This window comes from Ursus maritimus (assembly GCF_017311325.1).
Source record: "Ursus maritimus isolate PB19 chromosome X unlocalized genomic scaffold, ASM1731132v1 scaffold_X1, whole genome shotgun sequence".
In the NCBI taxonomy this organism is placed as follows: Eukaryota; Metazoa; Chordata; class Mammalia; order Carnivora; family Ursidae; genus Ursus; species Ursus maritimus.
Genome location: NW_024423319.1, coordinates 39,932,689 through 39,958,769, shown reverse-complemented (window position 1 = coordinate 39,958,769; position 26,081 = coordinate 39,932,689). Strand labels below are relative to the sequence as shown.

Sequence of the window (26,081 nt, the reverse complement as noted above, 5' to 3'; positions counted from 1 at the left end):
CTCCTCTGCTGCTGAGTTTGGAAGGCAAAGTGTGTCAAACCACTGTTTGTCACACGTCTTTGAGGAGCAAAGCCTGCAAAGGGGGCTTGGCCAAAGGGGAAACATAAGTCAATTCACTTCCCCTTGAACACAGAGTTTCCTTTCCGAAGAGCCCAGAGCCTGCTAGAAATCCACCTTGCTTTGGAAAAACCCAATAAAAGAGAAAATGCTCCTCACCCTTTGAACCTGGGAGACCAGATGTTCCTGGGAGTCCAGGTGCTCCATTGAGACCCTGTGAACCCTTTGAAGCAATATGCAGATCATTATTTCTGCCTGGAGCTCGGGGCCTCCCATGCTCTCACAGCTCCCCCACCCCACCTTCCCGAACCACTGCCCGAGAGAGGTCTATCGTGTATGCTTTGGTGGGGCGAGGAGCAGATGGAGGGGGCATCCTGCAGAAGGGAAGGTGATGAGCCAAGGGTGGAAATGCGTAGTCAGGGTTTTTGGGGGAGGGACTCCATCTGCAGATCAATCCTGGTCTCGTCATTTATAACTTCCCAAAGGCTATCAACATACGAATCTTGGGAAAAGGGTGTGGCTGTTGTACTAAGTCTCTTTGAAAACCCAGGATGTGACCGTCCGGCCAGACCGTGGGTGGTGTGCTCTGCAGACAGTCGGCTACCACCACCCATGCCAAAGCTCCGGAGCCTTATGCACAAGGAAAAGGATTGCTTCACCGGGCAGGGCGGTAGCCCTCAGCTGCAGGTTCCGCAGCTCCAGGTCCCTGCAAGGAACCATGTAGCAGGCTGCATGTGCGCAGGTCCTGGAGTCCGAGCTTGGGCTAATGTTACCATTTTCATGGGAAAAACTACCTTGGCTGACTCATGTCCAGCACACTGTCTGAGTCTGGGATGTGGGTGTGTCAGCGGCCATCGGGACTGTGACTCGCCTGCGAGCTGGTGTGGTTTTGAGTTGAGGAGCCAACCCTAGTAAAGACGTGCACGACCTAGTGCCTTGGGTGGGAGTCTGAGTTCTGGGCCGGGCCTCTGTGCTCGCTGACAGCATCCCCCTACATTTGCCTGGCTTTTTCCGAACATTTAGCATATCTGCTCACTCTGAGCCTTTGCTCATGCTGGGACCCCTCCCAGAATGCTTTCCCACTTTGACTCCATCCCTTCTAGGGCAGGAGGAGTCAGGACCATCCAGCTAAGAATGAGTTCTTGTGCAGTTGATTCTGGGATGTGCGTGTGCACGCGCGTGTGTGTTTCTCCATCCGATGGCCTGCTGCTTTTAAAGGGATGGGGATCTTGCCTGCAGGGAGCACGGGTGTTCTGGGATCCAGTTCAATCGGCCCCTTCAATACTGCTACTATGACGGCTAGTACTTATTTAGAGCCCACCATTTCCAACTGCCAAGCTAAGCGCTTTACTAGGATCCGCTCGTTTAATCCTCACTGCTGTCTGAGGGAGGCTTGAGCATCATTTCCATCTTGTGCAGATGAGCAAAGCGAGGCTCAGGCAAGGTGAGCAATACGCGCAGAATCACAGAGCTGATGAGCAGGGGAGCGGAGATTCGAACCCAGCTCCGTCTCGGGGCTATACCTACTCTGTCGCCTGCCTTTGAAGAACCCAGACAAGGTGCTTTGATTATTTGCCACTTGTCAACAATGACCTTTCTGCAATCAAAACGTCAGGAGGCCTGTACCAAAGTCTTACGATGTGCCTAGTTCAAGGGGAGATGCCGCCGGTGGGGCGCAGACTTGTAGAAGAGCATGTAAGGACTTGTTCTCAAGGCCTGACAATCTCATTGAGGAAATCGGGCCCACACGGAACTGGGGTTCATATAAGCAGTGAGAAGTGCACATGCGGCAGGGTGGGAGCTCCGGGACTCCTGGGGAGTGGGCGCCAGGGCCGGGTCCCGAAGCCTGGGTGGGCATTAGGCACTTAGAGGCAGAGGCGGAGACTCTGCCCTGTAGGGGAGACAGCACGAACAAAGGCCCAGAGGAAGGAACCTTCAGGAAAGGGGTGGGGGAAGACCTGTCAGACTCAGGGAGAGGGCTTGGTCTGCGGTGAGCTAGGGGAAGGGGCCAGGAGGTGGGCTGGGGCCAGAAAGATGGGGAGCAAGGGCATGTCCCCCTGCTACGGAGGCCCTTCCCTGGTGGAGAGACCAAGAGCTGGGTGTACTTACGCTTTCCCCTGGTATTCCTGGGAAGCCTGTGATTCCAGGGGACCCCTTCAGGCCGGGTAAGCCCCGTTGTCCAGTGGAGCCAGGGAGGCCAGCTCTGCCAATGAGTCCCTTGATGGTACTGGGGAAGCCAGGAGCTCCAGGCAACCCTGGTGGCCCCGGGGGGCCAGCCTCTCCTTTGTCACCTGGGAAAGAAGCAAAGGGCTTAGAGCAAAGACTCTGGGCAAGAGCAAACCTGCTCCCCAAGGTGCAGGACCCCGGGATCACAGGCAAACAAAGCACAGCATTGGGGACTTGGGGACGGCTAGCTCAGGGGTGGGGGAGGTGCCTTCGGCCTTAGGGAGCACCAGTCAGGCCACAGCCTTCACGCTGCCAGTGCCCATGTCCCATCATCTGCCACGCTCCTCCGGGCTACAGCAGGGGTACAACAGCCTGTGGTTCAAAGCTTCAGTTCCAGAGTGGCAATGAAAATCGGCCCCCTCGATGTCCAGGCGCCCCTCAGGCCCAGAGGAGGTGGCCTCCTTGGACCCTGTGCTGCTGCCCACACTGCCACTCTGGGGGGTCTTGTGCTGTGGGGTCTTTTCTCAGGAGGGAAGTTGAAGACGAGCGTTCCTCCTGCCCACTGCCTGCCCCCCGCACCTCTGGGCCCAGGAAATCCGTCCAATCCAGCTGAGCCTCTGGATCCTTTGTCCCCTTTGAACCGGAGGTTCAGCATGGGAGGTCTTGGGCTAGGTATTCCAGCTGGCCCGGGGTCGCCTCTGTCTCCTGCAAGGGAGGGTGGGGGAGATCATCGTAAGAGCCTCGTGAGAGGAAGCTTAGACACGGGGTCAGGCAGGGCTGACCTTTCATCTCAGTTCCTCCCACAACGCCCCCCCCGCCAGGCCTCCTTTTCTGCGCCCTTTCCCGCCCCTGGTTCCCCAACTTCCCACCTACATGCATGCCCTCTCCTTTGACTGGCCCAAAGTGGGCCAGCAACTTTGGGGCCTATTCAAAACCCCCTGCCACTGAGCCTCTAACACGCGGTGAAAACTCTGAAGTGATTAGGTCTTTGGGGTTAAAAGCCAAAGTTTGGGGTTCAGAAGCTCCAAATCTGATTATCTAACACAGGATGGGTACAAGCCACACCAGCCACAAGGCCGATGGACAAAAATGTACCTTGGAAAGCGTGGCTAGTGAGTTCAGAATTCAGTTCCCCAGCTCACCTTTCTCACCAGCACCACCGGCCTGTCCAGATGGTCCCACTCTTCCGGCTGACCCAGAAATTCCCTTTAATCCACTCGCGCCAGGAATACCTGGGAGACCAGGCATCCCCGGAAAGCCTGCCAGCCCAACAGACCCCTTCTCACCTGTTGAGAAACGAGAACTTCTAGTGTTATCCCTGGCTGACATACAAGGAAATGGAAGCTCAGAGAGGTTAAATAACTTACCCCAAATCACACAGCTTGGCAGTTGCAGAAAAGGGATCCCACCCCAGGTTCCTCTAACTCCAAAGCCCCAGCTGTTAATCCTTATATATTATACTACGTCCCTGAACAGGGACATGGAACTAAAGCAACAGAAAGGAAAGAGGAGGCAGGCGCCTCTCTTACGATGTGTCAAGTTAGAGCTCATGGGTGGCACAGGAAAAAAAAAAAGGCCTAGAACCAGGAGGCAGGGAGATGAGCCCTAGCTGGGTACTGTGGCTAATCGGCTGTGTGACCTTGGGCCTGTCATTTGCCCCTGTATAAAATAAAGATGCCTCCCAATCAACCTCTGGTGGTCTAGCAGAAACAGAGCCATTGGGCTCCATGGAACGGGTGGGGCAAATGAGTACGCCCAGCGTGGCTGTTACTGTCCTGGGCCTTCCTGACAGCGCTATCCAGCCCAGTGTTCCACCCAGCCAGCCGCGAGCGGGACTCACCTTAGGTGGGAGCCTTCCCTTAGCACTGCCTCTGCCCGACCCTCTTACCACAAAAAGTCCCACCCACTTCACTTACCCTTCGGACCTGGCAGGCCTGGCAACCCAGTGTTCCCTGGCAAGCCTGAGCTCCCCAAGAAGCCAACCAGCCCTGGAGATCCCGGAAGGCCTTTCAGCCCCGGCAGGCCTCTCTTTCCAGCTGATGAAGGGGCACCTGCCTCACCTCTTACACCTTTCTTTCCAGGATGTCCTGAATTAGTACAGGAGAGAACACAGGAAAGCCGTCAAGGGAAGCTATGTCCAGCTCTGGGCCACTGCCTGTTCCCATGGCTTCTGGTTGGCTGGCCGGCTGGGTGTTGGAGATGGTCCCTTAACCATGGCCCTATGCAGGCTGCTAACTGGCAGGATTCTCAGCTGGCTGAAGCCTTAGCGCTTACCACCCCGTGCAGCACGCACGCCGGTGGCTGTTAGTCTCAGCCTGGCACAGTGGCCGGCAGGGTGCACAAACCCCTTCTGATTAGAACTTCTTCCCCCTTTTATGAATGTGGTTCCCATCTTAGTCTGTGAATGGAGCTCTGGGAAGCCAGGGCGGCAACCGGACGCTAGCTTCTTGGTCTGGCCAGTCCGCACTGCACCACAACGGCTGTTTCCTGAGCCAATCTGGCGAAGGAGAGGTTAAAGCCGAGCCATTGTTTCAGCCTCCCAGGGAACCATGGATACAGGGCTGCCCTTTTAATCCCTCTTGCAAGCAGTTAAGTCAGCCAGTTCCTTGGCATTAAGGTTGAAAGACCCCCTAGTGCCAAGTCCTGTAGAAATCCCCAAGGCCCATTTGGTCTCCTAGGTATTCTGGGATTTCTTTCACCAGGCGTTAAGCTGGTCAATGGGCTTAACCTCCTGAGCTGCTGCCGAAGTAGAATGTTCAGGTACAAAGCAAGGAAATTAAAAAACCAAAGGATTAAATCAGTGACGACAGAGGTATTCCGGCCCCCAAGGACCTCAATGAATGGCTGACTTGGCTTTCCATGAATTGAAAGGATTCGAGTAGCTGCAAGCCCCGGGATTCTAATGGGGGGCTGGGAAGGGGCTTCCACAACAAGGGAAGGAAATTCAATGGGGGCCAAGCCCCCAGCATGAGTCCGGGGACCCCTGGCCTTGCCAGGTTCTAGTGTGTAGTCTGAGAGTTCCTTGAGCAGGGTAGCCTGTGGGGGTGTTAGCCGGGGAGCTTGTGTACTGTGTTCTCACCTGCATGGCCCATGGGAAGACCCCAGAAACACAGAAGGATAAAAGGGATAAAAAGGATTTTAGTGGCTCTGCAAAAACTCAACTTTAGTCACGTGGCCAGGAGTAAGGGAGGGTGACGTAGTCCCTGAGGCAGGGGTGAGGTGGGTGGTACAAGGAACAGGTGAGCCGTGAACGCTAGGCTGGAGCTGGTGGTGTCAGCCCTGCGGTCCAGTGACGGCTGCTTCGGCTACGGGTCCTCAGAGGTATGCTTGCCTGAGAGGCAGGCCACCACGCAGCTGCCCTCCCCTCAATGTTCTCCCTCCGACCCCAAGCCGGCTCCCCATGGCCCCAGCCGAGCCAGCGGAGATGGCTACACCTACCTGCACTACTAGGGTGGCTTCTTGAACCGGGAAAGGGGGAGCGAGGCCCTGGACGAGGGGCGGGAGGGATGCGTGCTACCCTTGAGAAGCTAAACTGTGGAAATCTCTTCTGCTTGGCACTGCCAGGACCCCCTGAGATTGGGAACTGTGAGAGGCTGGGAAAGTCGAGGATCCTTCTAGACCCTGCCCCTGGTGCACTGCTGCTTTTGCCCCTTGGGGCGCCAGGGTCCAGGGCCCAGCTTAAGGCTGTCAAGCTGGGGCTCCTCCTCCAAAGGACCTACCTGAAAGGCCTGGAAAGCCTGGTGCACCCGGGAGCCCGGGTTTGCCCTTGACGCCGAATAAACCATCAGGCCCTGGGGACCCTGGCTGTCCCATGTGGCCCGGTGTGCCAGGGCTGCCCCGTTCACCTTTGGGGCCTAGCAGGCCCGACTTCCCAAGCAAACCTAATGAAAGGAAGGGACAGATGATCAAAAGCCTGGATGGACAGCAAGGATGGGTCACCAAACCAACTCATCGTGCAAGAGCTTGGCCCAGGGTACATCCCCAGTGCTACGGGGTCCTCTGCTCCAGCCCTTGCTGCTCGTGCCCTGGTGACAGATCAGAGGCTTTACAAGAAAGCAGACTCTCCATTATGGTTACTTCCAGATTAACTAATGAAGGAGAAGAGACTCCGGTGATTTAAGAGAAAGTTCCCAGAAGGGAGAGACAGAACAAAATGACTTTTCAGTGTCATCTCCTCATGAATCCATCACCCCAGACTCGGGCGTGTATGCATGCAAGGACAGACCGGTCAAAGACTTGCCGTAGATTGTTAGATAAGAGAATCAAAAAGAGTCACCCTTGGGCCCTGGAAGGCCAGAGTCTCCAGGAACTCCTCTGTCCCCTGGCAATCCCTGTAGGCCTTGCTCCCCCGGAGCACCATTCTCTGCACCAAAGATGTCACCAGGGGCTCCCTTGGAACCGGGTAAACCTGGACTGCCCAGGTTCCCAGGCAAGCCATCTTTTCCAGGGAGCCCAGGAAACCCAGGCAAGCCCTTCTCCCCACGAGGTCCAGGAAATCCTAAATGTAAAGAGGCAAAAATAAAAAGGCCGCGGAGGTTTAGAAGGGATAGGTCTGGGTAGAGATCTCTGGGACAGATTTTTTCTATTACGAAAGCTAACATCTCAATAACGTGTGTCACTTCTCTTGAAAGACAGGAGCCCCTGGTCCTGGGAGGACGTGCCCAGAGTTGGGGACAGCACCATGTGAGCTGTAGAAGGTTCTAGCTCAGCGAGGCCAGGGCTTGGGCTGAGCCCAGCAACCCACTCCCGGGGGGGCTCCACTGGCTGAAGAGCACACGTTACACCCTGGACTCCCTGTCAAAGGCCCAATTTCTTCTGGAGTCATCTACCCTCTGCTGTCATGCCTCCCTCTTTCTGAGTGGTTGAAGGGGATCGAAGCTCCATGAATAAACCATGGAGGGTATGGCCCATGACGAGCCCCGTGTGCAGAGCAGGGTGGTTCTCGAACTGAGGGTGGGTCAGAACTACCTGGGGAGGGGGTGCTTGGCCAAACCAAAATGGCTGGGCACCACTGCTCCCCGCCCCAAGAATCGGGCCACGAGTCTGTACTATTAACAGGTTCCCCGGTGCTGCTGTTGCTGCAGATCTGGGGAACGCGGTTTAAAGAACCACTGGCACAGTGGAGAACGAGCTTGCCACAGGGGGTGAGCAAAGGAGAAGAAAGGAAGCACTTCCCTCTGACTCATCCAGATCTCTTTGTCTGACCTACAAGGAACTGATCCAGGAACTTGCCAGAGGTCTGACGGTCAGCTAATGGGGGGCGGCGGGGGGGGGGGTTCCTCGCTCTGTCACCAGTGGCTTCGTGACCTCAGGCAAAGGCACTTTCCATCTGAGCTTCATCTGGAAGTGAAGGGCTTGTCCGGTGGATGGCCCTGACCGCTCTGACTCACTGTCACACTCTAGCTGGTCTCACTTGAGCATGAAATCAAAACCATGCCACCCATACCGGAGTGCAAACCTCACTGCCTGTGATCAGTGGATGGCTGGCTACCACGATTTAAACCCACAGTCACAGCGAAGGAGAAGCAGGTGAAGAAAAGCTCCGTTCCTTACCTGGCAATTCAGGAAGGTGAACCGATCCTGGACTTCCAGGCTCTCCTTTATTCCCACGCAGTCCGGGCTGGCCTGGGGTCCCAGGGAGGCCACGGGCCCCTTTAGGGCCTGTGAACCCGAACAGGAGTTGTGAGGGGAAAGGATGGCAAAAAGGGTGGCTTTTTGGTCACCTTTGGGATGTTCAGTCAGGAATCCTAATCTCTTGGGGGGCCTCTTACCCTTACCTCCCCGCACAGACCTGGAGCCATTCTATTTCCTCAGTGCTCAAGGCTGCCCTGTCAGGAGGAATGTGGGCCCCCCAAATGCTGCCAGCCTGTCCCCTGCTTCCTGGGGCTCACGGCCCTTACGAGTGTGGTCGGTGGCTTTCTCTAGCCTCATTCCGTACCTGGGAATCCGGGAGTTCCTGGTAAGCCTGATGGACCATAGGAGCCAGGAATTATACACGGCAAGGTGATCCCTGTAGGTGGTGACACGTAAGTATCCGGTGAGCCCACCGAGTCAGGAAGGACTTCCCCCTAGCATGCTCCTTTCCTCCCATCTGCTTGGACACGGCGCAACCAAGCTCCTCCCACCCAGCAGCTGGGAGCCCATGCAGAGGAATCGTGGCGTCAGAAGCTCTTGTGAGTTATTTCTGGTGCAATTTGCTTGTAGATAAGAGTACCCCCAAGGGCCAAGTTCCAGAAAGCCACCTCCTAAATCATCAACGTCCAGTGGGCAGGCAGTCACCTAGGCAGTAGATGTCACCTAACAAGATGTCTGGGAGCAGTGGCACCGGGCAACTGCCTACTCGCGCTGCCTCCATATGGAGCCGCTCGCTAGGAGGGGGGCTTGGGATTAGTCCTGAGGATCCGTTACGGCCATGTGACAGGACTGGAGGGCTTGCAGCCAAGACCCCTCAAGTTCACATGTCTGCCCTTTTCTTGAAATGAAAACCACCCATCGGGTTCTTTTGCCCCACCTCATTTGGGATCTACAAAAACCTATTGATGATGACCCTGGGTGAGAGGTAGCTGTATTTCTGTACTAGGCAAACACTGAAGGCCACGCTCTTGGCCGTGACACACAAGGACCCTTCCCTCAGCTCCTCCTTTGAAAATGTCAACTCTGCGACTCAGGGAGAAGCAGAGGTCAATTTCAGTGTTGGAGACTTTGAAATTGGCATGCGAGCCCCTCCCCTCGCAAATTCCTCCTTGCTCATTCATAATGCAAATAAAAAGAGTCTATATAAGATCACAGAGGGGAGGTTTAATAAAATAGTGATGAACAAATCGTGTGTCAACTCCCTCAAGTGCCATTTACAAACAATTGCTATGCTAATTAAAATTAGTCTTGCCTATTCATTAAAACAATCCCCCAAGGCCTGCTTGAAGCCACCACACTTAACAGAAATCGGGAACTATGTATACAAGCTATGATTCAGTTTGCACACTCAGCTGGCTGCCCTTCCTCCTCCACTTGTTCCAGTCCTAAAGCAAAATGCGGAATTGAACAGTACAGTGGATTGGTGAAGAGGACGGGCTCTGCGGCCAGAGAGACCTGAGCTCGTATCCTAGTTCTGCTACCTCACTAGTCGCTGTGGCCAGACACTTGAACCTCTCTGAGCCTCAGGCATAAAACGGGAGCTACTTTTCTCATAGGTGTTGGTGAGGATGACAGGACACGATGCTAGCGGCATTTTGCCCGGGGCCCAGCACCCTGGTGGTTGTTCAGTCAATGGCTGTTTTTGTTTTTTGTTTTTGTTTTCTGTTTCGTTTTGTTTTTATCATCTTATTTAAGGAGTATTCGGAAGAGCTCCCCCCAGGCCATCCGCTGGTTTCTACCGTGGTAAGGTAGCGGCACTACTCTGTAGCCGGGGCAGCAACTGTCTGCCCTCTAGACCTCAGGTCCTGAGAGTCATACTTCTGTAGCTGGAGAGAGGGCTTTAGGGCTGATCTTCGCCCCTGGGTGGTCACACCCATCTCCATCCTGTTAGATGCTGACCTGATGGTGCGATCTCTGAGGGCGAGCTCCCTACTGTGGAACCGTAACCTACGGGCAAGCCCGTTGTGGTAAGATGCTTGGCGTGGTGAGGGCTGCCGATCCTGTGCTCAGCTCGGGCCTCGGTCCTTTGGACTAGGCTGAAGAGTGGCCTCGCTGGATGCTCTCATGAGAGGGACCCTGCAGAAGGTTCTCGTGCCCCCACTATTTCAATAGCCCGTTGACGCCAATGTATCAAACACCGCAGTTTCATTGCTTTTCAGTTTTACGAAACAAAGGGTAAACTGCAAATATCTCTGTGCTGGCTGCAAACGTGATCATCCATCCTCACTCCATTCAGCAGATAAGTTTCATAAATTCTTGCCACTTGTGACAGCCAGATAAAAACAAACCTTTAGAGGCTGGGGCCAAGGACAGGCATCTGGAAGATTCCAGGGCAGACCTGCGCACCACAGCGCACTAGTGTATTGCTGCGAGCAGAGGGTCAAAATGCTCAGGAGGGAAGCCCTTCAAGTCACCCCGGTATCTGGCTCTTTCACTTTTCACCTCTGTCTTCTACTTTCCACCCCTGAATTCAGAGCCTTCTCCCCCCACAAAGCCGAAATCAGCTCTCTCCGCATTCTATTTCGTAAGTGCAACGCATGACCTGATGAATCGGAACTTTCCCCGTTACTGCCCAGATTCATCTTCAGAATAAAAAGCGCCTCTGCTTCTCGAGGTCCGAACATCTCAGTTTACTCTGGGTCCCCCGAATGAGCGTCAGACGCGCGTGCATCCTTCCGGGTACCTCCCAAGGCGAGTTATGGCCCGTGAAGTTCACAAAATGAAGGTGCTCCAGGCAGACACCAGCCAAGCCATCGACATGCATGGTGAAGGAAGTCAGCCCCTCTCAGAGACCGCATGCCCACGTACTCCTTTGTGCCCCAGCCTTAGGATCACCCCCCCCCCACCAACCAGAGCCTTCAGCGTGGTGCTCAGGCCATCATGAGTGTCTTGAGATAGAGGTGAACGATAAGGAAGGGAGTTTTTGCCGACATTGGTGTTTGAGAACCCCGAGACTGAGCTAGCTCTCACCTCCCTCTGTGACTAAGTCTCCTTTACCAGTGCTCTCCCTGCAGCAGCAGTCACCTAGACCAATCGAGTAAAGAAGAAAATTAAACCGGGACAGGAGTTCCTCGAGGCCCAAGGGAAGCCGGGGTTGCAGCCTGGGTATGGCCCCCGATCACATTCCCTGTCTGGATTGAAGGGAGAGAGCTGACACGCACATGGGATCAAGGACACCGTGGCTGTTGCAGTAATAACCCGTGTGATTGATTACTATGAGCGCCTGGATCAGAGCCTCTTCGGAAACAGCCAGCTGTCTGCTTGCCCAAGGTTTGTAATAATTCACACCCCTCGGGTGAAAGGCTTCTAATGACTACATTCCCTTTCCTGGCAATGCAGCCGTCCTAGCCTGGGCCACCACTGGTCGGGGTGAGTACATTAAGTACAGCATCTTCGGGGGCGCCTGGGTGGCTCAGTCGGTTAAGCGTCCGACTCTTGATTTTGGCTCAGGTCTGATCTCAAGGTCGTGAGATGGAGCCATGTGTCAGGCTCCATGCTGGACGTGGATCTTGCTTCAGATTCTCTCCCTCCGTCCCTGCCCACCCACCCTGCTGCTCGCACACTCTCTCTTTAAAAAAAAAAAAAATAGAACCCCATCTTTGGTTTTCATGGCAACAGTAATGGCCACAATGCAAATGTCTAGAGCTCACAGGTTATGCGTTTTTAAAATTGCGTGGAAAAAAATTGCTAGGTTTGAGGAATTATATTTGGTTGCCATGGAGAGAAAAAAGAAAGCTGATGCTCTTAGTTGAAGTAATTTTTTGGAAAATCTTTGTCCTGCAACAAGACCACTTTCTGCATAAGGCATCTTCCAGTTTAGAGTTTACTATGGGACTATATTCCTAAGGACTTTCTGTGTCTGGGGCCTAGTGGCGTTTAGGATAGAAATGGTCCCACAGGTCTTCTTCTGTTGACTCACCCTGTCTTCAAGCAATCAGAATGTTGATAATATCCAGATTTGAGTGCATGTAAGTATGTTTGTGCCATCTCAGTATAACTCAATTTAAAACTGAGTTGTCTACACAAATGGTTGGCCTAGAATAAAGACCCAGTTGGCAGAGGGCAGCAGAATGACCATGAATAATGTCTCTGGGAACAGAGCTGGATGCAAAGCTACGGCTGACACCAGGATTTGCAAAAGACAGGATGATTGAGTTTGATAAAAATTCCTCAGAGCCTTCATAAGAATTTGTAAACTGAAATACTGATTTGGTTTTAAGAATCTTGAGCCATCGATTCTTAACCTGTTATACCAACATGCACAAGTAGATTTTAAGATTAATAAAAATTGACAAGATCTGATTTGTCTTTTTTTTTTTTTTTTTGGTAATTCTTCAAGGTAACAAGGTAGAAAGAGAAGAAACGGGTCTAAGAAGTAACCCTTTGGTTATTGAGAAACCCCTTTCTTCCGCGAGTGTATGTTAGTCTCTTAAGGAACATTGCACTGTACTAGGCAAATTGAGAAATGCCAAAAAGGATTGTCTTCCTTAGTATCCAGATGCTTACGAAGCAGCTGGGAAAAGCAAAAGCCTTAACAGAAGAAAATACATAATTGAAGTGGCAGTGACATCTTGGGGAGGTCAAGAGAAGGCTTAGTGGGGAAGTGGGGCTTGTACCCTGAAAGATGGATAAAACCTGACTGCATAGACAAAAGAGGAAGAACATTCCAGAAACAGAAAAAAGAGGAAGAACATTCCAGAAAAAGGCCACCACTTGTGGCTTTGGACTACGGGCATAACACGATGATGGCAATAATTCACAAATATTACATCGGCAGCAGCATTCAGAGCAGAATTGAGTGGGGGAAAGTCTGGAGGTAGGAGATGAGAAACAATGTAGGAAGTTGTTGCCATTCACCCATCCACCCACCCATCATTCCTTCCAACTGCGCATTTATTCCAACAGGCAATGGAGGTATATTTGATAAGCTGGGCATGAGATAGTGGGCTCTTAATAGCAAGAAGAGGAAAGAAAGAATATAAGAAACCCTGCAAATGAAGAATAAGGGATGAGTTTCAAGTTTTCAAACTTCAGATGACTGTAAGTAGGGTGGGGCCACTAACGGAAACTGAAGTTGGGGTGAAGAGCTGTTCTGGAGGAAGGCGAGTTATTACATGGCTCCTTCACCATCTGCAAGCGGGGCTGTCACTCGTTAGAATTCCTACAGTTCAGGAACAAAAGGAAGTTCTCTAAATTGGAGGGATTTAAGGTCGGAAATGAGACTAGATACAAGTAGGGTCTCTTGTCAATCCGAGACCTCAGGAATGAAGGAAAGGTTCTTCCCCGCTGATGGCATTACCATCTAACTTAGAGGACACCTATCCCATCTCCTGCTCACCATCTAACTTAGAGGACACCTATCCCATCTCCTGCTCACTACTTCCACGGTACTTGTAACAAAACAGCCATCCAGCATCTGCTTGAAGTTTTCCGGGGACTGTGAGCTCATAAGCTCCCAAGGCAGCTCTGTTACTTTTCAGACTGGTCTGTTAGGAAGTTTTCTTACTAAGTGACACTGAAATCCACATTGCTCTGGGTAGGTGTACCACAGCATAATTATGTTCCTTTTTCCATATGGAAACCCTTAGAAATTGCAAGCAGTGATTATAATCAGCCGAGTCTCATTATCGGACACATTTCATGCACCTGGGTCATAGACACACTCTTCAAAGGCTCATTTCTTCTTGTCCCAGGCCATCTGATTTCATGACTCACCAGGAAGCCCAGGGAGGCCTTGTTGCCCTGGTAATCCATCGATTCCTTGATCTCCAGGAAACCCACGAGGTCCAGGAGATCCCGGCAGCCCAATTCCTGGGGGGCCAGTTGGACCACTGTGGCCCTTTTCACCAGGAAGTCCTGGTAACCCCTTTTCACCTGGGAAGCCCTGTCCACCGTCACCCTAGACAACACAGAAGAAGGAATGAAAGCCCAACGGAAAGACGGATCGGGAGAGGCTTCTGACCGAAGCAAAGAGGTAACCAGTGTGGCCAAAGCTTCATTTTTGGTTAAAATCCTCGATCCCTCCAGTTTCCCGATCAATTCCTCTAATTTGGTTAATGGGAACGAAGCTAGTCAATGATTCAAAAGCTTTTAGATTGGTGGTGGGAAGGGGGGCAGGAAACAGGAGCAAGGTAACAGTCCTTGGGGGCCCAGAAAGCAGTTGGATTCCTTGTGGGAGAAAGCTACTGAGAAGCTGAAGCATTTGAAGCAATAGGGTCAATTGTTACAAGCGTTTGTCGACTAAGCCGATGACCCAGGCCCAGAAAGAGATTCCCATTTTAACAAAAGGAAAAGCACAGAGCAAAGAGCGTCAGCGTCAGAGACCGGAAGAGATGCTGGGGGCTCTGTTCTGCCCTGTCTTATGGTCTAGTGGCCACCAGAAACCGTCCCGACCCCCCCTTCCCCCCGCGAAGTCAGATGTGAGGCTTTATAGAGCTCGTCACCCAGGAACGATCAACTTACCGGGAGGCCTGGCAGACCTGGTAAGCCGGGTATTCCATCCTTGCCTGGGGCTCCGGTCTCCCCAGGGAGCCCCTGGGGGCCAGGATCACCCTGCTCCCCCGGCACCCCTGATCCTGAACTGAGAGTCTGTTCCCCTTTCTCTCCTTTGGGGCCTGTGCGACCGGGAGGCCCAAACAAACCCTGAGAAAGAGACAAAAGGGTATAATCAGGAGATTCAGACTTGGTAGGACTCTGGCACCTAGCCTGGATCTGACCTGAAGCAGATCCTTGGGTACCTTTTGGCACAGCTCTGGGCACTTGAATATGTCATCATCTTGGATCACAATTGCCCATTTAGTTTCTTATCCTTTGTCAAAGTTGAAATCTTTGGGGATGGTAACCTTGTATTAACTGGATTTTATCTTCAGGGCCCCAGGGCCATGCTAGGCGAATACAAATGATTTTGTGGGAGGAAGGGAGGGATTAAGGAAGGGAGGGATGGAGGGAACATAGTCAGGTCAATGCAGAAGGGGACTTTGGTTTTTCATACTACAGATCCAAACCCTGAAGCTTTGTTTTCTCTCCATCTCTCTTTCCTGGGTTTTAGGAAAGCGCTTGGGGCGGGTGTAAGGGGCCCTGGAGAGCTCCCAGTGCTCCCTCGGGGCCAAGGTTGGATAAGACTTACTGGAGCCCCTGATGGGCCCTGTGCACCCCCAGAGCCTGGATCTCCTCTGGTTCCTTTAAGGCCTGGAAGGCCTATGAGGCCGGGTGGCCCAGGCAGGCCTGGCTCCCCAGGTGGTCCAGTGTTAGGGACACCACCGTCGCAAGCACAAAAGCCCGAGTCCCCTGGGGGGAAAAGAAGACAATGGTTAAACAAAGTGGACCACCTTTCTAAGAAAAAGGATGATAGGACACCGTGGGGATCTGTGCCTTGAACAACCCCATGGAGGGATCCAGAAGGCCTGGTGACAGGTCTCAGGAAGTACGCTAGCTCCGTAGTGAATCAGGGAAGGGCCCAGGCTCACATCCTAAGTCAAAGCTTACAGTTCCCTTCCTTTTCCCTCCAAATAGTCCTCCTTGGAGCTGAACAACAGAGATGGAACTTGTAAAAAAAACTTCTGAACTAGCTCCGCTAGTAAGTAGGGACGTGTTAGGAGGTGGCGCTGAGAAAGGGGGAGAGGAAGTGAGGACTGCTCTGCTTGTGGCTGAGGAGAGCTGCTCATTCTGCGAAAGAAGGGGAAAGATCTCAGGTACTTGAAACCCCTAGGCCAGCCCCAAACCTCTCCTTGGCCAGCAGTCTCACCTCTGCCCCCACCTTGGCCTGGGCTGCAACTAAGATAAATTGATTTATTTGCGCTTTAGCATCGGGCCTTCCAGAGCGTGCANAAGAACCACCCCAAGGCCGCCAGACGATGGATGGAGCCGTGCCGCCGAAGGCTGTGCTAATCGATCAGCCTTTACCATCTGTGGGGACCTGTGGTTGTTTTCCTGGAGCCAGCTGGCTTTTTTGGAGTGCCAGGGCCTGACCTGTTCAGAGTCCTTTCCTTCAGGCTGAAGGTAATGATAAGTGACTTCCGGCCTTTGGCCTTGTGCACTGGCAAGGGTTGCAATGTGTGCTGGCTAACAGCCGGGGCTGCTGGCCACAGCTTCTGCGGGCGGATGGGGTAGGAGGAGGAAGGGGAGCCCGAGAGCCACTTCGGCCCATGTGACCTCAATTGCCAGCCTCAGTCTCCGAGCCCTAAATATGGAGCACTGCCAACAGTCCTATAATCAAATCCCTGATCAAAACCCCCAACTGCTTCTGTTCAGGTACCCAAAGCCTTCGGTCTGCTCGTGCCCCAGAAAGCCTTCTGCAAGGATTTTGGGGGAACACAGAAACCCAAGGGGACAAAAAAATCACCTTTCATTCCTTTGAGGCCTGGGTTTCCTTTTGGACCTCGTTCTCCTCGGAGACCAGGGAAGCCTGGCTCTGCGTTCTGTAGGGTTCCAGTCTCAAATGCTGGACCTTCAGGAAAAGGGAAATGTCAAAGATGGTCATGTCACGTGTGACTCGGCACAGCAGCTCAGCGGCTAAGGCCTGTGTCCTTGAGGGTCAGCAACCAAAGCAGGGACAGGGACCCAATGTCTGAGGCAAGTCTTATGGCCTGGCGGCCCTCTTCACTCTACTATGACTTACAGAAGGGCTACTACGTTCCAGGCACTGGACTAGACACTGAGGGCATAGGAATGACCAAGCCAGCTTCAGTAAGTCAGCGGTCCCAATATCTACCCCAGAAAGTGCTCTTGGGACAACAGAGGAAATGGGTACAAGCTTCCTGGGGTTTAGATGACATGGTCATGGGGCTTAGATGACAACGAAATATGCTGGGCCCGTGACCAGCCTTTCTCTTAGAATCTAGGATCCCCTACTCAGAAGACATAAGGAGAATAAGGCCTGTCGAGGCTTTGAGCAACCCTCTTGAGGACCCAGGCTTGGCTTCCCCCGTCTCAGGCTCCGAGCCCACCCTACTGGAGCCCTGAGGACCAGGGAAGCTTGAGAGAGCCAATGTTGCCTCTTCGCGAGCCGCGAGACCAGAGGCAGAGGGGCTGATAACAACGGAGGGTGGGGTGAAATGAGTCCACAAATTGGAAGGCATTAGGGAGCGACTGGGCATCGCGGTTGCCTGAGCTTCTTGCTCCTTGACGTACGCTCTCACCGCTCTGGTTGCTCACCTGTGGCAGCATCATGTATCCTGGCTATTCTCCTGTGAGACGCTCTCTCCCTCAAGAATCATGAGCTCTGCAGTCCTGATCGCACTTGAGTCTCAAGATCGAAGAAAGAAATGAACGACTTACCGGGGGGCCCCGGGAGGCCGGGCAGGCCTGGCAAACCATCTCTGCCAGGGGACCCAGCTGTCCCAACTGTGGTGCGGCCTGGGTTTCCTTGGTCCCCCTTCAGACCTGGAACTCCTTGGGGCCCTAGGGCACCTGGGGCACCTGGAAGGATAAGTCCACACAATAATGCTAATCGCGTCATCCTATTGTCCCGGGGGTGTTCCAATCAGCGGCATACACTGGAAACTCACTCCAAGGGAAGAATTTGGGAGACCATTTGTCCTTCTCTTGCGTCAGAGTTAGAAGGGTCCTTAGGAATCATCTAGCCCAACCTCCTGGGAAGTTGAGGCCCAAGGACATGGGGAAACATGGTCAAGGGTGCAGAGCTGTTTGGTGGCGAACCTGAGCGGGAAACCTGGTCTCCAGTCTCCCTCTTTGTGATTTTTCAAACTCGGTGGTGGGATCAGCTCTACCCTTCCCCCCAAGGTGTTGCTTTCAAAGCACAGGGCTCCTTACAGATGCCCATCTCCAAGGAACTTAAAAACGGATGCCTTTCAAAGCCCTGTCTGAAGCTTTATATTGGGCTCATCATGGCCTCTGGGAATCTGGCACGGCCGTTCTCTATTCCATACTGCAGAATGACATAGGGGTGCGCTCCTCCAGTGGTGGTTTCAGTCATTGGCTCCAGGGCCATTTAGTGTGTGAGTTAAGCACGGAGTGAGGGTCTGGGTACCAACTCTCCTCTGGGCTTTTGTTAGCTCCTGCTGGCAAGCATCAGCTGGGATGGCAAATACACAGAAGAGTGGTAGGGCTCCAGCAGCCCAACACAGCCCCCTCTGGTTGCTGCAAACCCCAAAAGGATTGCCTAGCAACACTCTGTCATTCAGGCCGAAGGAAAGCTGCTCGCCCAGGTCCTATCATATACATTAGCCTTGGGCTGGTGCTGGAACTTAGTGACTACAGCCTACCTTTCCTTTGACTCTGACTTCGTTTGTACCCAGACCAGACAGGGGTGTAGAAGGGCATGCTGGGCACCAGCGCGTCTGTGCAAGGGTGGGTTAATTTGTTTCACCTGGTAAAGCTGGCAAGCCGGGGACGCCAGAAGGGCCAAGCAGGCCCTGGATGCCTTCATCTCCTTTAAGTCCTGGGAGGCCTGGCATACCGGGGTCTCCAGGATAACCTGGCATTGTGATGAAAAAAAAAAAAAAAGCAGTAAGCAAACCCAGAGGAGGACCACAAATGCCACCGAATGCCTAAGAAGGGTTGCAAGGAGATGTCCTCAGGGTAGAAGTCTCTTTCTTGCCCTTCACAGGTCTCCCAGATGCTAATGGCCTTGCGTGATCATGGGCCGACTGGAGCTAAGGCTCCACTAGTGTCCAGAACTGGTCTGGCCGGGGCTAACCTTCCACGGTAAGATCTGGTAAGTACTAGGAACGTTCTTCTACTATTAACCTGCTGTCATGCCTTAAACGTCTACCATCTGGATTAAGGTGTTGAAGTCTACTATTCATGTTATGCCCATAGGTTCCCAGGAAGTCACTGTCAATCATTAACACCTGGGCTTCAATGAGTTTACTGGACAGGACATGAGCCAGAGAGGATGAGAGGGGAGAAATAATTTCAGAGACCGAAGCAGAAGAGATACAGTAGCAGAAGCCTTTGCCCAAGCAAGCAGTCGCTGGAGACACGGGGCATAGAGATGTTGGGAGAAGGCAATGGGAACAGTTGGATACTTTCCCACCTCCTATGCAATTGTCAAACCCAAGCATGCATGGGATCACGCAGATGAGACCCCAAGGGTCCCATAGTATCAGGCTGAAGTCAGCCTTGCTGGTGAGGATATCAATTTTCAGCAAGCCCAGGCCCAGTTCGACCAAAACCCTAGTCTTAGTGGACCCAGCACAAACACAGAGTGTAGGCCTTGGCTTCTTTGCCCAAAGACATTAGAGTTAGCTTCACTTCCCAAGTACAGGACCCCTGAGGGACCCCTGAGGGCATTGGCTTTAGCAGCAATCCAATGGCTGACAGAGTATCCTCTTAACAATTACAGGGACTATAGAATGTGATCCCCGGTCCTTTATTTTTCACTCCAATCAATGAAAAGTTGCACCTGAGATCACAGCACCATCTGTATCGATGAAAACATCTGGGCCCGGCAGGCCAATGCCACCCTTTTCACCCTGTAAAGATTCAGTTGGTTAAACACAAATGAATGTTTGTCTGTGACCTTATCGCTCAAGCTCTATGTGCCCTCAAAGCCATTCCTCGGGAAAATGAAAGCTTTCTCCTTCTGCAACTCGATTCCCAGGGCCAACTGGTGCACAGTCCAATAAATTACAGGCGAAGGCAGCGCAAAGCAGGCCAGGGGCCTGACGCTCAATTTGCAAACCTGTCAAAAATAAGGGATCCCAATTTTATTTGGCAACCTGACTCCCAGATCATCTGCTTCTGGGCCTGGGACACAGATCCCAAAAATAGACAACGTTGCTGCACCAAAGAGGTGCAAAGGAAGGGGCAGTTTCAACTTTTTCCCCCCACTCTAAGCAGGCCCAGGACTCTGCTACCGTCACTGGCCTTGTTAGTGGGTGATTTCAGGCAGAGAAAGTCAAAGGAGTCCTAAGTCCCCCAAAAGGGGGATTCAGGTATGAGAATCAGATACAGTGGCATATCCCGGTGGGGTGGTAGGAGCTGCCTGTCCCTGGTACAGACGATAAGGGGATGCATTGTCTGTAGAGAATTTAAAAACAACCATAAAACCAAAATTTGGCTGTTGTAAACGATGTCAGTCGTAGAATGTTCCTCCTTGTAGAGATGGATTTGCTCCCGCAGCCCTCCCCCGCCCCTTGCTGTTAGTCTACCTCTGGTCAAGCAGTATCTAAGGTAAGGAGGGCTCATTGGCTTTGTGTGCTCAGAGTAGGGTTCATGCACTTCGCATGAAAAGAGTAACATTTAAAGTGTTAAAATAGTGAAAGAATACTTCATCTCATAGGTAGACATTTGCTATGGTCCAGGTGTTTGCATCCCCCCTGCCCCCAATTCATTTTGAAAACCAAATGCCCAAAGTGATGGTATTAGGAGGTGGGGCCTTTGGAAGGGGATCAGGTCGTGAGCGCTGAGCCCCCGCGATTGGGACTAGTGCCTTTATAAGAGGAGGCCAAGAGAGCTAGCTTGCCCCTTCCACCATGTGAGGACACAGTGAGAAGTCAGTGACCCGGAAGGGGACCCTCACTCAACCATGCTGGCACCCTGATCTCGGGCTTCTGGCCTCCAGACCTGTGAGGAATAATTTTCTGTTTTTTATAAGCCAGCCCGTCTGTGATAGTTTCTTAGAGCGGCCAAATGGACTAAACAGCATTTATGGGAATTCTTCACCCTTCCACCACCCCAATCCTGGATTTTCACTTCCCAACAACATTACCTTAATTCCTGGGAATCCATTAAGCCCAGGGAAACCTGAGGACCCCTTCTTGCCCTGTGACAGAAACACAGTTACAACTAAGTCGAATGTCTTATAGCATAAGAGGGACTGGTCTTTGGACGAGACCAGGGCAAAATGGCACAGGGATCTTGGTTGGCCTTCCAGGGTATGCACGGATTCTACCTGACTCTGGAGCATATACAATGTTCCAGAAGGCAATATGGCATGAGGTAGCCAACTTGCCTGTTAGAAGGTGTATGGGCCCCAAGGCTAGGGATACAATACAAGCAGGCTGGCCTGCCTAGCGCCTGATAACACAATAAAGAAGTAGGACCATGGCACAGCACTGGATTGGTCAACACTGGATTACTCAGCTCTGTGGGTGAAGACAAAAGAAGAGAGCAGCTGAGATTATACCCATCAAAGGGAAGTGGACAATTTGTATTATAAGCAGTGGCTCCCTCTGGACCGATGGCCATGTTAAGTAAAGCAAGGGGGTCTTTTGATGAGAACGTTACATGCAGGCTTTTAGTGAAATTAACCAAAAGTACCTGACTCCCTGGAGGGCCTTGGAGTCCTTCTAAACCCATGGGACCCTGTAAAGAGAATGGAACCACCTTAGAAAGATTAATAGCCCTCACTAGAAAAAGCCAATAGACCTACATAACAAAGCTTTCCCACTGATCTCAGAACTTAGCCAGCTCCTAAAATCAGGTCAGAGAATGTCCCTAGACCTAGCTTAATGACTTCTTTCTAAGCACTAATCCATCAGGCTGAATAGCCACACAGAGCAATTTTAAAGAGCAAAATAAATGGAAACATTTTAAGTACTGGGTGGAATTTGGTAGAAAGGCTGGGTGGTATTATACTTAGTCTGCATTAGTTCCAAGTCATGACATTTTTAAATAGATTGTGGGAGGGCCTCTTGTCTCTCACCCCAACTGCATTCTTTGCTGGTGATTATGTCTTTTTAAGACAAGGGAGTAGAGAAAAGTAGAGAAATAAATGGCAGCGTAAAGGGCAAACATTGTTGAACACTCAAACGATTCTTAACGAGCTTTGTGACTAAGCCAAAATCACCGTTCTCTAACTGCTACCTCTTTAAGGCTAAGGTTGGCCAATTGCTTATAGCCTAACACCTAAGTGCCTGAAGCGTTTAGAATCACGAAGGCTAACAATTATTTCTCCGCTTGAAGAGGGGTTATTACTGGAAATCGTTGACTGCAAATGTCACTCACTATGTTCTAGACCATCCCAGGCTTGTTTCCGTCCTATAAAAATTCTACTTGGTCCTCTGTCACTTCTACAACATCTGCACCCTAGCCCATGTTCCCCCAGGACAGAAGGTAGTGAAGGCAAGACAACGCTCACCCCATCATTAGCCCAGAAGACAATTCTCTATAATGACAAGGAAAAGAAGTTAGCTGAGGAGCAATTCCTTATTCAAGAGAGCCACTAAGTCAAGGAAATGGGGGCAAAGTGAAAAGGAGGAGGTCTGAGGGACCTGGCAAAAGGTTGAGGAAGAGAAATAAGAGAAGCTTCGGTGGCCATCCAGTTATACAACATAAAGATGTGAACAGGACCAAAAAATGGACCCAAAGGACCGGATAACCTGACAGGACTGGACAAGCAACATTCTAGGTTCATACCCTAGGTCCTGGCAAACCAGGGATTCCCTTTTCTCCCTTTTCTCCAGCAGTTCCGAATCCCTACAGGAAAAAAAAAAAAAGAAACCACAAGTTATAACATCCATTTCCTCATAAGTCTCCTGGCTCTGTCCAAAGCAGGGAGGTAACTTGGAATCAATGCCGTTGCCTCTTGTCACTGTCTGAGAAGCCCATAGGGCCTAAGAAGAGTTTGGACCATTCATTCAAGGTTCCCTCTTGGTTTTAGAAGTAATGTCTTGTCCCCCTGAACATGATTACATGTATTCATAGCCACGTGCAGTACCAGCATAGAAATGATTAAATATCTAACTTCATTGGTTTAGTGGACGGGGCGACTAACACTCGGAACACTTCAGCATCTTGTATGGGTTACAGAATGGATGAGCCAGCCAGGTCTTCAAACTTCCATTCCAAGGCCCTTTGTATGAGAAACAGGTTGCCTTCTACCACCTAGGAGCTTGTTTCTTTGTCCCTCGAACAAAGAATTGTGTCACTCCTTGGGGGTCAATACTAGAGGGAAGAGCTTTTGCCCTTTGGAGGCATGATGGCTACATCATCCTTTTCGGTGGGAAGGATTATTTCTTTCTAGGTGTGGTCTAGGCCCTGCGGGCCCTAGCAGCGCCCCAAAGGGCACTATGAGATGGTCTTCAGCCCCTCTTGCCCTGCTCACAGGAGGTGAGGGTTTCGTTGCCATGGGCATGACCTGGAGACTCTCTAGGGACAAGCAGAAATCCAAAAAGCAGAGTGAGTGAGAACGCTTCCTTCTGGGTCCAAGGCAAGAACATTCTGGGCCCTTGAGATACGGAAGAGTTCACTACCAAAGTGTATAATGTCTTTCGTGGCAAACTTTGCCGAGGCCATTTTGTTGTTATTGTTTAAATGTGGAATTTTTTTTCTTTTTAGATTTTATTTATTTATTGGACAGAGAGAGACACAGCGAGAGAGGGAACACCAGCAGAGGGAGTAGGAGAGGGAGAAGCAGGCTTCCCGCAGAGCAGGGAGCCCGATGCGGGGCTCAATGCCAGGATCCTGGGATCATGACCAGAGCCGAAGGCAGACGCTTAACAACTGAGCCACCCAGGCACCCCTAAACGTGAAATTTCTGGAGCATAGGTTTTGGCAAACAACATTTAGGCCTATTGTAAGAGTGAAGGAGGCAGTGACGCTTTCTCGAATGTGAGTTTGTGAAAGACAGTAAATGTTGTGTCGCTTCTCCTGTCACCCTCTTGATGTGACCTGCCTCAGCTGGTTGTGCAGCCAATGCTTGAATCCCACTTCCAGTGTTTTCTTCCTCTTATATACTCAGAGCATTCCCATGGGTACTGAAAGTGGGCTGAATAGCCCTTAGCTTTCTAAGCCCCAGTGGGTTTTTTTGATTGTTGTTGTTTTTAATGTAGGGTTTTTTTTGTGTGTGTGGCTTTTTATTGTGGGGTGGAGGGTGGAGTGCGCGTCTGGGAAGGGTCTAGCTCAAAGCAGACTTTGGTTCCCGCCCATCTTTCTTTTTTTTCTTCATCTATAGCTGTGTGTCACATGGCTCAGACCCCACGCTGAATAGGATTTCTATTTGAAAGGCCTGTGGGTCAAGCTGAACACAAATTTATTTGAAATCTTAGGGCTGCATCTCAAATTGGAAACCAAGGCATCCTGCCACCCGGTGGAACGCGTCTCTGGGCCTCCAAAGCCAGGCGCCATGCAGCCTTCCCTGACCTGTCCACGGCAGGTGTGGCAGCCCGCACGGCCCCAGACTCTTATCAGCACGGAGATGGCTCATGAAGGGAAGTCTGTAAGCAGGAGGTCTACACCACACTCACTTCCATCTCCTCTAAGACGCACTACTGCACGCCAAACACACACAAGGTCGCTCCATACGTCCTTGTTGAATTAAACAGAATGACCCAGAGAACAAAGCAAGAAGTGAAGCAGGTCCAGGAACTCTCATGCAGTCTACCTGTCTTGCCCGCAGTTGCAAAGACAAGAGGACCTTGTCCTCCTGCTTCAGAAAGCAGAAGGGGGTGGTGGGGCCCCTGGGTGGCTCAGTCGGTGAAGCGTCTGCCTTCGGCTCAGGTCATGATCCTGGGGTCTCGGGATCAAGTCTCACGTCGGGCTCCCTGCTCAGCAGGAGAGTCTGCTTCTCCTTCTCCCTCTGCTCCTCCCCCCTGCTCCTGCATGCTCTCTCTCTCTCTCTTTCTCTCTCAAATAAATAAAATCTTTTAAAAAAAATTTTTAAAAATAAATAAATAAATAAAAGAAAGAAAGCAGAGAGGGTTTCTGGACTCTCGCTTTCTCAGAGAGCTTGTGCTACCATGTGTATAAAAATAAATACCTAAAAAGTTTAAGAAGGAAAAAAAAATCAAAGAAACTTCTTTGTGTGCGGCGGGGGAGGTTAAAGCCAATGAAACAGACGTGACTTGGCAAGATACTGGGCTGTGGGTTCAGTCTGTCTCCAGACCGTGCAGGGAGGCACCGTACAGGGCCCTGCTGACCAAGTTGTTCTAGCAAGATGTCCTGGGACCCTACCGCATCACAGTCAGGGCTTGCCAGGAGCTCTCTGTCCTGTACCCACTGCTCCCAAACTCCTTCTCACCCACGTTCAGGAAAGCCTCTTTAGAGCCCTAGCTTAGCTGTTGCGAGGCCTACTGGCTACTGGCTAGGGCCCTGGTCTCCTGCTATTTTTGGTTCAAGCATATTTAGTGGCTCTGCAAAAACTCAAGTTCAGCCACGTGGCCAGGAGTGGGGGGGTACGTAGTTCCTGAGGCAGGGGTGAGGTGGGTGGTACGAGGGGCAGGAGAGCCGAGATCGCTAGGCTGGAGCCAGGGGGTGTCAGCCCCGCGGCCCAGTGACGGCCACTTCAGCCACGGGTCCTCAGAGGTATGCTCGCCTGAGAGGCAGGCCACCATGCAGCCCCCTTCTGCCCAAGCTTCTCCCCCGACCCCAAGCCGGCTCCCCATGGCCCCAGCTGAGCCAGGGGAGATGGCTACACCCACCTGCACTACTAGGGCGGCTTCTTGAACCGGGAAAGGGGGAGCCTGGATGGGGCTCTGTCTCACGACCTTGAGATTGTGACCCTGAGATCGGGACCCTGAGCTGAAATCAGGAGTCAGACACTTAACTGACTGAACCACCCAGGGGCCCTGTAACTATGCTTTTAAAAAGTTCTTATCTCTCAGAAATACTGGAGTCTTTTATGTTGAAATAAGTCTGTTATTTGCTTCAGCTTGGCTGAGTTGTTAAATGTCAAAGCTGAATGATAAGTACACAGCGGGAGCATTATGTCATTCTCTCTTCCTAGTATTTGTTTAAAATGCTCCATAATAACAAGTTTATTTATTTTTTTTTTTACATTTTCAATCCATGCACTTCTCTTCATTTTCATTGCTATCACCAGAGTGCAAACTGTCCCCTCTTCTCCCCTGGCCTGATGTAGTCGTCTCTGTTTGCTGCTTCAGCCTCCCCTCATCTTCCACACCCCCACCCCCAACCCCTGCCAGAGTGATCTTCTTAAAAATGAAAGTTAGGGGGGCGCCTGGGTGGCTCAGTCCGTTCAGCATTGGTTGGTTCTTTTTGGCTCCGTTCATGATCTCAGGGTCTTGAGATCAAGCCCCCCCCCCAGGCTGACTTCACGCTCAGTGGGGAGTCTGTTTGAAATTCTCTCCCTCTCCCCCTCCCCCTCCCCCTCCCCCAGCTTGTGCTCTCTCTCACTCTCTCTAAAATAAGTAAATAAACCTTTAATAAAAATGCAAATTAAAGGGGTGGCTGGGTGCATCTGCTCAGGTCATGATCCCAGGGTCCTAGATCAAGCCCCGCATCCCATGGGGTCCTTGCTCAGTAGGGTGTCTGCTTCTCTCTCTCCATCTGCCCCTTCACCCCCCCCCCCGCCCTGCGCT

The 26,081-nt window shown here is 51.8% G+C and overlaps 1 protein-coding gene across 1 annotated transcript in view; it reads right to left on the bottom strand.

The window, feature by feature from the left end:
* The window catches only part of LOC103668927 (collagen alpha-6(IV) chain), a 63,068-nt gene that overhangs the window by 15,683 nt on the left and 21,304 nt on the right, over positions 1 to 26,081 (bottom strand). Inside the window, exons 12-31 of the mRNA XM_040627574.1 lie at positions 22,180 to 22,239; positions 21,082 to 21,126; positions 20,531 to 20,584; positions 19,223 to 19,292; positions 18,185 to 18,292; positions 17,134 to 17,274; positions 16,199 to 16,303; positions 14,984 to 15,144; positions 14,320 to 14,499; positions 13,573 to 13,756; positions 10,828 to 10,881; positions 8,162 to 8,233; positions 7,777 to 7,884; positions 6,500 to 6,721; positions 5,943 to 6,104; positions 4,140 to 4,310; positions 3,366 to 3,509; positions 2,803 to 2,928; positions 2,167 to 2,348; positions 217 to 280 (exon numbers count right to left, since the gene is read on the bottom strand). Of these exons, the coding sequence (XP_040483508.1) occupies positions 217 to 280; positions 2,167 to 2,348; positions 2,803 to 2,928; positions 3,366 to 3,509; positions 4,140 to 4,310; positions 5,943 to 6,104; positions 6,500 to 6,721; positions 7,777 to 7,884; positions 8,162 to 8,233; positions 10,828 to 10,881; positions 13,573 to 13,756; positions 14,320 to 14,499; positions 14,984 to 15,144; positions 16,199 to 16,303; positions 17,134 to 17,274; positions 18,185 to 18,292; positions 19,223 to 19,292; positions 20,531 to 20,584; positions 21,082 to 21,126; positions 22,180 to 22,239 (2,413 nt within the window). The remainder of the gene's footprint in view (positions 1 to 216; positions 281 to 2,166; positions 2,349 to 2,802; positions 2,929 to 3,365; positions 3,510 to 4,139; positions 4,311 to 5,942; positions 6,105 to 6,499; positions 6,722 to 7,776; positions 7,885 to 8,161; positions 8,234 to 10,827; positions 10,882 to 13,572; positions 13,757 to 14,319; positions 14,500 to 14,983; positions 15,145 to 16,198; positions 16,304 to 17,133; positions 17,275 to 18,184; positions 18,293 to 19,222; positions 19,293 to 20,530; positions 20,585 to 21,081; positions 21,127 to 22,179; positions 22,240 to 26,081) is intronic.